The sequence below is a fragment of the Mastigoproctus giganteus genome, chromosome 3 (assembly GCF_048544385.1).
Source record: "Mastigoproctus giganteus isolate SK-2022 chromosome 3, ASM4854438v1, whole genome shotgun sequence".
In the NCBI taxonomy this organism is placed as follows: domain Eukaryota; kingdom Metazoa; phylum Arthropoda; class Arachnida; order Uropygi; family Thelyphonidae; genus Mastigoproctus; species Mastigoproctus giganteus.
The window spans coordinates 106328898-106343062 of NC_143577.1; the positions used below are offsets into that span (position 1 = coordinate 106328898).

A 14165-nucleotide genomic window follows, 5' to 3' on the forward strand; every position below is an offset into this window, starting at 1 on the left:
AACAGTTTTAATTTTCTGTCCAATTTTAATGAAAATGCTGATTATGAGCGACATGCACTTCGCTTTGATTTGATGATCCGTACTGTGCAAGGTACGAAGGCAGAATACCTTAACTAGAGTATCTGTTCCCATGTACTAATGGTTCAAGTGGGCCCATTTTCCTGATGAAGAACAGATTTAAGTAAATTAAAAAAGAAAAAAAAAAAAAGCCAGCATGATCAACTGCTACCAAAGAATCGAGGTCACTGTACTACAATTTAGGGATGCTCTGTATACAGAATACTATGATTTAGCCTAAAATATTGGCTAGTAGCAGTGTATAAGCGGAAAGAGTATTGCACGAGAGTACTTTCGTACTAATAAATATAACAGCGTGGAGATTCGAATGGTAGAACCTATTAATAATGGATTATAAATTTTATAAAAATAAATTTTGATATACTAGCGAGTCTCGAAAGCTTTTCTTCCAAAATTACCTCGATTGATGTGAAATTTATTTTTCATCCCTGAGTTCTTATCCAAATATATAAATTAAATATTTTATAAATTGTAACTGGGGTTTCTTGTTATATAGATTTATATTAAATGAATAACTTACTCGGTCAATGGTTTTTCCGACCCTGACTTGCGTCTCCTCGTTGGGTAATTAGACACTGCGAGAACCCAATGATAAAATGTATCCATAATACGTGAAATGGCAAGTAAAATAAACTGAATTAATTATGGCAAAAGCCTCATGCTACTAGAGCTGTAACCATTAGTGTACACTTAGAGAGTAGTGCGATACCAAGGCAACTCGTGAAGAAATGTTTTAACAACATGAGATTGATGCACGTAGTAGCAAACCTGATTTGCTCATTATCAGGTTGCTATGTACGGATTGAGACTATACCCTGCCTGTACAATAACAAGTATGAGGGGTTTAGCCTTTAAATGGAGTTTATTGTAAAAAAATTGTATACTTACCTGCTGTTACTATCTCACACTGTGGATATGTCACTGAGTTGTTCAGATCTTTACACCCACCGAGGAGACTCCAGTCAGGGGTCGATATGATCTAGGTAGTGGCATAAATCAATATCACTATACTTCTCCATTGTAGAAATGTTTTTCATTTCAGGTAGTGCTTGGTATATTGGTTAGTTTGTACTAACTAATAAACCTATTTTTCTCATAGCTATGCACGCAATGAGTCTTGATTGTAGTGTCTCGAGATTGACTACAATATGTACTGTATAGTAGAGACGAAAAAAAAGCTGTATCGAATGGATATTTAAAATGAAAAAGTGAATAAGTAAAGAATATACGAATGTGTCTGTAAAAAGAAATTCAGAACTGAGAAAACGGATATGCACAATAAAAAGCATGATTGTCTCATATGGTAAGCGCCAGCAGAATTATTCACACATAAATATATATGTGCATATGACGTCAACTCAAACATGCCAGCGAGACTGTGATTGCTTCAGAAATTTCTGATCTTGTTCCATGATAGTGCATCTCCTCAGGCACAGCCATCGTTCAAACGGCGTGAGGTTTTACCGCATCAGTCACATAGTCCAGACCCAACTCCTCGGATTAGTACTTCTTTGGGCTACTGAAACTATCTAGAACTATTGAAGGGATGGACAGGTGATATGGGAACTTGTTTTTTTTTTATTATTATAGTTTTTGTTTATTTTCAGTTTTTTACTTTCTTTTTGGCTGATGCTATATAAGCTTGCATCATTTGCAACTATTAATACTAAGTAATGCTTCTCCAACCTCCGTAGCCGAGTGGTCAGGAGCTGGAGTGCAGTAGCACACGCTCTTTGAATAGACCGGGGTTCAAGCCCCTGACTGCTAAATACAGTCGATCTGCCAACCCGCACTGGACCAGCGTGGCAGATTATGGTCCATTTCCCTCAGCATGAATTGTTGAGGAGGCTTCCATCCTGCAGTGGGTTAATAATGACTGCAGTTAACTTTAATGCTTCTCCAAAAAGAGAAGCATCACGTTACTTATTGGTAAAGTGGTGCCACCGTTCCGACTGCTGTTTTGGTGCTTGTTGGCACCGAGAACAGTGTTTAAACATATCGCAACTGAATATATTTATTATTCAACTAGTGGCACTTTATGGAGTGATCTGGGAGTGCGAAACGCTAAGAAAGATCGAAATGATTTATTCTGGCTAATTCAGTCGATGCCACAAAGTAATACACATTGCAAGTGATTACCAACTTCAACTGTTCTGTACTATACTCAGAAGTAAAAGTGACTCAATACTATGGCCAATTGACACATCCACAACGGTTTGGGCATCGAATACAAAAGATACGCGTATAACTGGCAGTATAGAAAGTATCAAATTAAGTTAGAAATACCTGCCACTGATGAAATGATTATCGAAGAATCGCTCCATATTTATATTCTAGTTCAAGCATCGTAAGAATCAACAAACAGTACCAAAGACTTTGCCGGCTAATAACTAATATTGTTTCCCATGTAATAACAGCAGACCATGAATTACAAATTTAAAATTTTAAACTCAGTTGGTTAACTCCTAACTGTAGATCCCTGGCCATTAGTCGGCATTTGCATAATTAAAATTGTTGTGCACTAAAGGCACTCTTACAATTCTGTGGCGACTGCTTCATTCCAAGCGTTGATTAATCGCAGTATTAAGAACTTAGTGCTGCTAACTTGTAGAACTTTATGGATGGTATTAAAAAAAAACAAAAAAAAAAAAACGCCCTATTTAGTTCTAACGCGAGTCCTTTTTTATAACAAACGTGCACTCTTGTTATAGCAAAAAAGATGAGCATTAGACTTTATTCGAGGAGAAGAACTCTGTTCGACCTGTGAACCCACGCTAATTGATCACTGGCCGAATCCTTACATTAATCAATCCAGCGCGTCAGTCATTTAATTTTCGTGCGTTGCATTCACATAAGTTAAATGCGGTGGAAGTAGAAGGTTTCACCTTCTAAACAGTACAGTAAGGGAGCGCAGCAAACAAGTTTAGAGCAGTGAGCATTACATTTACGCGCACGCAGAAACATGTGACATCTCTATCCGTCCACAATGGATTTAGTGTCAGCAGAAACCTGCCTGAATGTTTCGTGATAATTACAACAAAGCGAACACCCCTTATAAAAACTCTAACATGGTTGCCATTCTGTACTTCATTCTTTTTCTCTGTTCGCGATTTCATCGCTCGAAGACCTATAAATGGAGATAATGCTCGATTCGCCTCGAAACAGGCCCTTGTCACGTGCGATTCTACTTATCGTGTTGCTCTTCATGACAACACGCTAATCTCCTCGCGTTGACTCGTGGGTGTCGATCGTGGAATCGATTCTAATGACGGTGAGGTATGAACGTGACTTTAACTGGTTTGACCAGTTCTCCCGTGACACTGCGGCACATGGAAGGGGTCACTGTTTCAGTCCCTAGATAGTGGCATTATTGGTCGGCCCAGGCGGCATGCGTCAGTTGTGTAGACCGTATCATTTCTTGTGTCAGTAGTACCAATGATTGCCGTGTGTTCACCTGAGCGACCCTTTTTAGGCGGCACCGCCTGTCCTTAGGCGAAATAATACTGTTATTACTTGAAGGCCAATGTTGGTTGTTTAAAATCATTTCCTCTCATGATGGTACAAGCCAGTGAACAAATTAGCAACGTGATGAAGTATTCCGACGACAGGTGGCACTAATCGCTGATATTTTTTTACCACTTCACCGCTCGTAAAATAGAAGGCCACTTCGTGTTTCCTGTGTAGGTTATAATTCTGTTAGATAACTAGTTATACCGTGCGCTAAGCGTCTTTCAATGATCCAGATGCACGACCAGGTCCAGCTTGTTAAAATACAGCATCAACTACAGTTAGGGGGAAAAGCACAGCTGTTTAGTAATTTCTAGTGTTGCCGAATGAAGACGAATACGAAATAAAGTACACGTTTTGTTTGTTATGCATTTTTCTGTTTTATAGAAAAGAGTCCCTCCCTCTCTCTCTCTCTCTCTCTCTCTCTCTCTCTCTCTCTCTACACCTTAAAGTTTTTTTTTTTAATGCGAATCTTTGCTTCCTTTAAGCAAGATTATTAAATTCTGAACAGTTTATAATACTGTGAGGGATAACTCATTTCATTCGTCATATCATAGAAAAGAATGATCTTGATCGCCTACTCAGAAATATTTTCTAGCTCAATGTTTCACCAAGGGTGTACTGTGAGGACTCTGTTGTAGCAGCCATTTTTAACGATCGGTGTCCACAGATCATTATTATTAATATCAATTTATTTCCGAAGAAATGTCCCTTTACAGCTATGCAGCTAGAGGACACGAGTTACATACAGAAATTAAATAAACAATGCCAGACAAATGCATTGTGTGCAGAGTTCCAAATACAATACACGGCCTTAAACAGCGTCTGGTAAAGGTAAAACATAAAAATTCATAAAGATCTAACAAAGCGTAGATAGAGTGGCATCTCCAAGAGACTCACCTAGAGCATGGGCGCCGGCAGCATTGTGAAAGTGCACCACCTTTGGATTTCAAAGTAATACACGATTTTTAATTTTTTCAAACAAGATATTGCATGTATTCAAAATTTGGTGATTAAAAAATTTATTCCCACATGCATCACCTTGCAAAATATCCTGACGGCGTTCATGGACATACATATCTGCAAGAGTGGAAGATCTGTAGGTTGTGTCCTTGCATAGCTTCTCAACCTCTATGGATAATCTATTCAATATTTCGATTGAGTTAAGTGGAAACATATTGTCTAGAGAGGACATGCTACTCAGCTTAGATCTGCTTGGGGAGTGCGTTGGTCTGGCGATGATATCCAAGATATCAGGTGAGGTCAGTTTTCCGGATAGAAGCTGAGAGAATATAGTAAGGTTCCTAGAGATTGTGATACCCCCAAGGAAGCATTAATATTGGTGGCCAGAACAAATTTTGAGATTGTAGGTGTTAGACTGGCGATCTTATTTAGCCATTTTAATATCCAGAGATAAGAATCTGGTTTGGTAATCAGTTACTTAAGGGTGCCGTTATTAAAAAAGGTCGAAAACCACTGGCTTAGTTTAATTTGATATGTGCATTAAATTTATTTCGGAAAAAGTAAGTTTGAGAATGCTACGAGAAAGCGTAAAATTTTCTTAAATGCCTTTTAGCATCATTTCTCTGGCCAATTAGGAGGATGCTTAGAATGAATGCAAATTGGACTTGGGTTATGTAAGGAGTGAAAGTTTACTTTATTCCGTATATTTTTAAGTTATAGTTTTTCTAGCAGTACTGTCGAACGGGTTAATAAAATCATAAAAAGCTTTATCTTGAAGATTTCGAACGGAAACATAGAACGTGCTTCATGTTTTTATTTGAATTCTCGTCTTTTATCTAAGCCTTGATTAAAGGAAAAAAAAAAAAAACACACACAACAGGGACCGGGCTGTTCGATTCTATAAAAAAAAAGCTTTCTTTCAATTACCTTATATCATAATACCAAGCTTTTTTTTATGTAATGTGAAAAATTGTCGACTTTAGAATAGAAAACCAGAATAAATGAAGGATGATTCAGTGAGTTTATAACTAAACTGTGAATGTGTGCCGGATGAGTGATGAATGTGTTGGACTGCTTTAGAAGAAAGCAGTGGAATTCCACCGCCTTCTTCTTAAAAATAAGGGGGGGGGGGCGTTATTTTATTGCCTGCTGACTGTTTTTTGCAATTGGATATCTAATTTTTTCTCTCTGAACGCTCACTGTTGGTGGGGTGGAGAGCGCTCTGTCTGTTCCACTAATGCTGGTGTTTCCAAGGTTCAGTTGTTTTTTTTTTTTTTTTCCTCCCTTTCTTTTCCTCTTGTGTCATAATGATTTCGTTCCATTAACTGGAAATGCTAATCATATATATTTGCCAATGATTACACACTACATTCCAACTTTCAGTTTGAGAAATCCTGCCCTACATAAACAAACTAACTTCTCGAATATCCACCACCAATTCCTAAAATGCCGATCTTCAGATAATTCTACAGTGGGGTGGGAGACAGTTAATTGAAATCTTTTTTTTAAAAGTCGATTCTGTCTTATTTCGCGCAAAGAAGTCTACTTCTCCTATGCTCATCTTTGATGACACTTAGGTTTCCAGACAAGATCGTATATATCTATTAAGAATTATCCCAGATTTTTAATCTCTCTCTCTCTCGTGGTATAATACCACAAATATTGCTTCCTCTGCATTAAAAAAAAAGGTATTTTTTTAATGTTTAGGAGAAATGATACGTTTTCCTTAAACAGCTACTCACTCTATACAAGTTTGAAATCCCCCCTGCCATGAAAAATTGGTCCCACAAGTGGGGTGGTGCCCAGAGGTGTGCAATCTTTTCTCAATCTTCTTGGCTCTATTCGGAAGAGGGCAGTCAGGTTAATTGAAGACTGCTCTCTTACAAAGCCTTCCGCTCTGTTTCAGATGTTCAGTTTTGAACTAGCATCTGTAATTCTTCCAAACCAGTCCGAACACGTGCTGCAAACAGTCAAAACTCGCAGAACCAACTTTTGCTCTTCCGCATCTATTTTGCGGAATAACCTTAATTCACATTTATTTCCCGAAAATTACAATCTAATGTCAACAAGTATCCTCTCCATTCTCAGCCTTCAACCCACACGGTACTAGTACTATAGGTTCTATTCTAATACTTTTAGAATAGAGAAGAATCTCTTTTGGAAATTCTAAATTTCTAAAAGAGAGGAACTAAATGTTTAGAACCGTCTGGGTTAGTCGGACACACTGTGTACTTTCACGTGGTCAACTTCACTTCACCTCTTTGTGAAATGTGGTTTCACTAACATGTGTCCTGCAAATACTGGTATGTTTGCCTCAGTTCACTACCACTGGGGGTTTGTCTGTATAATTGTCCATTAAATATAAATACCGGACACGGGTGACCAGACTCATCTAGACCACCTTCTCTGAGTTTAGCTGTGAATAATTTCGAACCTGATTATTTGAAAATAACTGGTTACTTACATTGTCGCTAATTTTGATAAATACATTTTTGAAATTTTGTTTTGTTCATTGCCTTTCCCTGAATAACTAATTTGAAAGTATGTGTTATTAAAAGGTAAATTTTAATCGATGGAGTCAAAATATTAGAAGGGGGGGTGCGTCGATGTAGTTCTAAAGCTCATGCAGATTGACCAATCCTGCTATACTACATTTACCTTCGAAAAAAATTTGTAAAATTATTCTCATTACACGTTACTTCTTTTATTTAAGGAACCACTCAATGCAATTTTCGGAATTTATTTTCCCCCTGACGAAGGGATTCCACAGAGAACCGAAAAACGTCGCTACTTGCTTAAGAATGTTTAGTGATTCGTATACTGAGTGTATGGGCTTTGTGTCATCACAGGCTATAACAAATACATTTGACTTTCATTATTGAACTATATCAATATCTCCTTTTATTAAAATTAATGTTCTCTTCCCATCTTTATATTGATAGAACAGAAGGAATCAATTTATAAATCTAAACATGATTTATCTAATGATCGCTTCTTTTATACTTCATCTAATGAAGAACCACACGAAAAGTTTACTTATCGCATGGAGATCGTAAAGGCTTTTTTTTTTTTTTTTTTGCAATACAATTATTTTAAAATACATTACATAACCTTAGAGAGTCAGAATGTTATTAAAATAATAACATCATTTTCGTGTCCATAAAGAAAAAAATAAAGCTATTGAAGGCTCTTAGATTAAATCAATACCAGTCGTTCACAAAGGGGAGGGGAAGGAAATCGTGGATATATTTCAGAGACCAAGATTCCACACGCTCTGAAGAATCAATGCGTTATTCACTAGTTTTGGCTTTCAGCAACCAGCTTTCTCTTTCATAAAAAAAAAATAATAGCAATAACTTTGATGAGATTTAAGGGAATTCGAGGGGATTTTCTGAAGTTCCTTAAAAAGAAGAATATAAGAAAAGCTTTCAGTAGTTACAGCATCACGAGAGTGCTAATTTATTGATGTATACAAATAAAAGTATTATAAAATTAGGCCTGTTACTTTGCACACTTAGTATACTTCTATTATATGAAGAGGGCTTCTATAGTACGCCTGGAAAATGCAAACCGTTCATCAATTCCATTATCGAACAGGGTCTTTCCTGGTGTTTGGAGGGAGCCCACTAAAATGTTCAACGAGTTTTCGGTAATGTACAGATGAGTCGCTTCTTCAGATACCAGTAAGAGTCGCGTGGATCTGGTAGAATCCAGTGCGTGGTGTCCACTACTACTAAGCATTTTGATAATATGTAGAGGCTATCTTTACTGTAGGCGAAAATGTTCAAAAACAGATGGGGGTGGGGGAATGTTAGTGGAATTTTGATCCACGGATCAAAACAATTCCGCTAAGAATGAGGAAAGACAGTTGTAGAATAGATGTGTGGAAATTTTCCTTTAGCCAACGGGTGTTGATTGCAGGAACAAACTTCCATCTGTCGTTGTGGAAGTTGACAGCTTAAATAAATTCAAGGAAGAACTGAACAAACATTTGGAGTGAATGGATGGGTGAAATGGGAATTTTTTGCTGATGCTGTATAAGCTTGCATTTTTGCATCATATGTCTCTATTAATGCTAATTCCACTAATATCCTCCCTCTACGAATGCTACTGCAATTGTTTGATATACGTATCCTCTCTTAACACCCTGTTATATGGAAACGACAGATAAGCAAACATTGGTTATATTATGGCCAGTCCAGAGCTGATATTTTATTGAGCATATCTGGGAAAACCTCAGAAGAACTATTCATGAACTGACACCACAACCGTGTTCGTATTGACGACCAAGTAATCAAATAACTGATGAATAAAAAAGATATACATGTTAATCTCAATGTAACCATTAGTAACCTAGTCACATTGCACAATTACAGAGGCGATGGGGATCTACTCTAAACTCAACAACCAAACCTTTTGGGGGGGGGGGGACGAAGGACACGATATCCTTACCCGTGGATATGCTTGATTGCTCTCTGCGATGGTGTGCACATTGAACTTTAGAGACTACAGCGATAAATGAAGGCATAAAAGGTTATTGTTTAGAATTTAATAATTTCTCAAACGAAATGAAATTAAAAAAGCAATAATAGTATACACACTTATCCAGCTATGTAGCCGGCAGGCTATCTGCTAATAATTCTATCCATGCGAAACAGACAGAAATATTAGCTAATCTGATAACCGCATTTGTTTCTTGTCTCTGTGAACAATTATATTGTTTTCAGAGAAACTGCTCTCCCGAGACGATAAATCGCGCACCGTTCAGTTTTAAGGCCTCAGACCTGTCGGGCAAGTCGGTCGTCACCAGCAGGGATTTTTCGATAGCGTCTTTTAACGACCGCATAATTTGTGACGGTTAGCAGTGAGAAAGGGGGGTTCCCTGGATTAACAGAGCAGACATAACGGTGTGAATCACCAGACTTGAATGGAAACTTTGTTTCTGAGGGCATGAGGGATTAGTTGTGTGTGTTTGTGTATGAATGCCGCTCCCTAGGGCACTGTGTGCCCTTTAAATTCCTTCATTCATTCTCTGAAACTCTACACACTAGATAGTCGGACTAAACTGCTTTGATTAGGGGCCATAGGGAATCTATAGTAAAAACCACCTACATTCTTGTGTACCTTTCTTAAAAAAAAAAAAAAAAAGAGGAGAGAAAGAAATACTACAAAGAAAACCTGTTTCAATCATAAAGGAACTCGGAAACCATTATTCGTGATTACTCTCGACCTAGAACCGACTTCGAGCACGCTTGTATTATCACAACATCAGGTTAGATCATGTATTTAATTATGGGCTAATAGATAGCACAACAATGATGCATAGCAATTTAAAAGAAAAATTAATAAAGTTTCATGCACCAGATCAGTAAAAGGTATGATTAGAAATTTTTAAATCGTAAAAAACTGCAATGAGAACAATAAATGTTAGCAAGTAAAGTAAGAAAAAATCCTTGCTTTCCTACCCGTAGCGCGGTCACTGACCCAAATCAATCAGGTCTTGGGAAAGGGGAGACGCATTATTCCATAACCAAATAAGAAAACTGTACTTATACTACTATTCGTGTACTTAGATAAATTTGGCTTGGCCCTACTTCCGCAGAAGAGTGTAATCATGGTGTACTCGCTCAAAAAGTCGCCTACACTTGTACACCCGAAACTAAATGGCAAACCCAACCCAGTTGTTGAGACGCATAGAGATCTGGGAGTAACATTTGATACTAAACTTACGTTCAAGTCGCATATTGACCTGATGGTAAAGAAAATGAACTGCTTATGTTGGGCAACAAAACAGCACCTCTTCCACGTGAAACAGACTACAACAACCGCACGATATTTAAGGATCACAGTACATTCGGCCATATTGTATGACGCCGAATTGCGGGCGTCAGCTACCCCTACCCACATTAGGAAAACATATGCGAGTGAATTCTGGCTGCTGAAGTGGGCAAACCATAAACACCATCTCCCTCAACAGTTATGGACCACGCAGCTTTCTGAACAGCTTAAACTACAGCATTTACCAGACATCATTGCCTGGAAACGATTAATAATCACAATCAAAATGATGACTGGCATGATATCATCATCATGCTTCTGGCAGCTTTGTGAGTGGCACATCCCGCCATCCGCCTTAAGAGGCACCAAATCCTTGAGAATGAAGACCAACAGGTTTATACCAATTCAGTGCCTCACGCATATCGGAATTGACTTACTAAGGCTCTTAGAAGATTCGAAATATAGGAAACAAACCGCAGATAGTTCGCTGAGGCTACTGTTGCCTAGTAGTTGTGTGCATTTCTGTTAAGAACTGTGTACGCAATTGAATAGTGTATATCTCGCACAAGTTGTTTCAGTGGATGTGATGTTAAGATGAACTTTTGTACTACAATTGCCAGGACTCTAGACAGAAATGTAGTGATGAATAATTCAATTTATATTTCAGCCATTCTTTTATTTTTCATTTTATGGTAATCTCCTGGCATTTTCTGCCGTGAAAGGATCACTTACCAATGTATATTTATATTTGGTAGGACAAATAAAGATTTATTTATTTATATTCCCCGACTATAAACTGGAACTTTAGTGACTAAAGTTCCAGTTTTTACGAAGACCATTTAGTCCTTTTCTCAAAAAATGCCTTTGTTTATTATACTTTTTCAGAAAGATCTGATAAGGGTAGTAGGATGTTCTTCATTTAATAACCTTCCGTGACACTCTCACAAACTTCCTTTTTTGAGAGACTTCACAGTGGAAACTATGAATGTGGCGCGTTTTAAAGGAGCCTGAAACCAGTCGCGATATGAAGTTTTCTTGTTCATAAGAAGAAATACTCTTAATGAAGCCGTTTGTTTGGTAAAAAACTAAACAGCCAGAAGGAGAAGTTCATATTTAAGTAGGAAAAAGAAAAGAGATTCAATGCTGCAGGGGGGGGGGGAAACAACATGTTACATATCCTAAAAATTAAGAACACGTTGGAATTTCAGAGTTTCTCACCAATGGAAATATTAGAACAGACATTTCCATTTAAATTTTTTGTTTAAATCTTTAGTCGGTGAATTTGTTTTAAATATCAAGTTGAAAGGTTGTTATTTAAAACTAAATGCTTTGTATCTACAAACAAAAGATTCGTAGATGGATGCGTTTCTATCCAGGATTGTATACCCATTAAAAATTCCTCAACAGTTTATTAATTTCACGATTTTAATGAGTATGCAGAAGTTTTAAATATACATATATCTTTGTAGTGCATGGTGATAGCTTGAAAGTAATTGGTAAATAATTACCGATATATATTTTTTTTTCTTTTTACTTACATGTTTTCTTATCTGTAAGTACACAAAAATTGATATACATTCTGTTTTCTTGCTGATGGAATATAGTGTTCGCTGCGCTGGCTATTTTTAAACACGCCACTCTGTGCGCGATTCTACCTATTTTGTATTTGAATTTTTTCTTGTTTTCTGTTGAGAGACCCGTTCACCCTAAAGTAATACTGGAACGTGTTTTTTTTTTTAGGTTGTGATGGCAATCATGTCGTTGACGCTTGGCCTAGAGATCCGAGGCGAAATACTTCGCGGCTATCCATGCATCCGAAGACTCAATCAGTTGTACTGTCCAACACCAGGAAGTCAGTATCCCAAGTGAGTACTACTTACCACTTTCTTGTGCATGAAACCTGCCCTAAGCACTAAAACGTGTCTGTTTGCAATATCGAGCCCATCTCTTGCATGCCCTCTTCTAATTCATCAAGCGAGGTCTATGATTTCTGTATATAGCATGACAATTATTCCTTCTGTAATTCGAGATGAATATTCACGAGCCTGTAAACTGCTCCTTAAATGCATGATCTACTGCATGCGGAATTGTGGAGACACTGCAGATATTATCGGAAATGTTTTTCTCACTTTTATCACTTTACAATCTCTCCTTACTTTATAATTTGGACGGCTCGGTTACATAGGAGTTTATCTGTCTTCCTTAGCTCTACAGGAAGCGAAGGAAGCAGAAGTGGCAGGGAGAAGAGGAGCAAAAGGTGAGAGATGTACTTATATTGCTGTAGCGACACCCATCTCTAAATATTAGTCCATAGTTGTTTGCTCTACAGTAACATCAATTGCTACCCTGATCTTTTATATAGTATCTAAATTTTTTTTTTTTTTTTTTAATCCTAAAGTAATCCCGAACACATCGGTCATTCTAAACGGTTTTGAATCGTGCATTTCTCTATCGTTCAGATCTGGGAAATGGTTAAGCTGTGTATCATCCCAACAGATCTCATTTTTGAAATATTCATTTGCTGCGTGCTCTTATCCATAATGGCAATAAAATATTTCGGTCATATTTGTTCTTTCTTAGAGCGATTACCGCACACAAATGGACAGGTCATAATCTTGAGATAACGTGCAGGTACAAAACTTCGCGCGTCGCGAGTTTAAGCCTTCATTACGCCACAAATAATCAGTCCATGCTTTAATGTAGTGAGTACGATACAAGAATGGCTGATCAACACTGTGTGGAGTACAAAGGATTGCTTATTTGATAGGCAGTGAGTAGTTCCAAAAGCACAACAAACTTTCATTCCTAGTGAAAATCATCTTTAGGTATTTTATCAACAAAAAAGTGCAGTTTGTATAACCAACCCTCTGCGCAAATATTTTTCTGTTTTGTCACACAGATATCACGAATACCAGTTGGGTAATCGTAATATCTGAATAGTACTGTCTGCTAAACATCATCACTACATGTCAGGATTCTGTGATTAAAATAAATATATTTGTAAAATAATAAGAGAAGTTTAGCTCAATATAATACGTAGAACACTTCCGTATGATACTCTCCAGCAATGTTATTATTAATACGAAAGTGTTCTACGTATTATATTGAGGAAAACTTCTCTTATTATTTTACAAATATTGATATCAACGTAGAACGTATTGAGCATTTCATATATATATATGAAATTATCTTGCATGATGGTATTGCTAATTTTTTTTTTTTTCCAATTGAAAAACTAAGAAAATAATATGACAAATGTGTCCCCTTATTGAATATCGGCATGCTGCATTTAATAAATCATTTCAATGTTATTATTAATACATATTGGTAAAATGATTCAGTTAAGCAGCACTTATGTGCTGCTTCAGTGAATTATGAAAAAAATATTTTTGGAAATTGGTCTATGAAAAGTGCATTAGTGTTGGCGGATCAATGTGCCAACAAAAAAAACAAATCAAGAAGCCAGAAAAACATACTAATATATATTTAGATTATACTACTAGCAAGTGAGGGTGACCGCGACTGTTTCTGATTTTCTATCAGAAAACGATGCTACATTGACCATGAGACATTCAGCATTAAATGTTCTATTATGCCAATTTACATTCCTCTGGCTGTAAATTTTCGGTCACTATATTTTCGTGGAGTAGTAAGTTTTTCCACTTGCAGTCTGCCAAACCCAATGTACGTTTTCTGGCAGAATCTCAGTTATCGGTTTATTCAACTACTGCTCATCTCAGCTGCCCAAATTATTCGCTGTATGATTCCTTTCGCCTCAAAAGTGGTACTTTTTTTTTTTTTTTTTTTTTTATGAAAATCCCAAACACGAAAGGTATCAA

At 37.1% G+C, this 14165-nt stretch overlaps 1 protein-coding gene across 5 annotated transcripts in view; it reads left to right on the forward strand.

Moving 5' to 3' along the window:
• The window catches only part of LOC150088206 (protein spaetzle 3-like), a 310468-nt gene that overhangs the window by 244120 nt on the left and 52183 nt on the right, over window positions 1-14165 (forward strand). For 4 of the 5 annotated variants that reach the window (XM_090370624.1, XM_090370623.1, XM_090370621.1 and 1 more), the window contains exons 2-3: window positions 12067-12191; window positions 12533-12583. In XM_090370624.1, coding sequence (XP_090226750.1) covers window positions 12073-12191; window positions 12533-12583 — 170 coding nt within the window. In that variant the 5' untranslated portion in view covers window positions 12067-12072. The remainder of the gene's footprint in view (window positions 1-12066; window positions 12192-12532; window positions 12584-14165) is intronic. The other variant, XM_090370622.1, reaches the window with a different exon arrangement.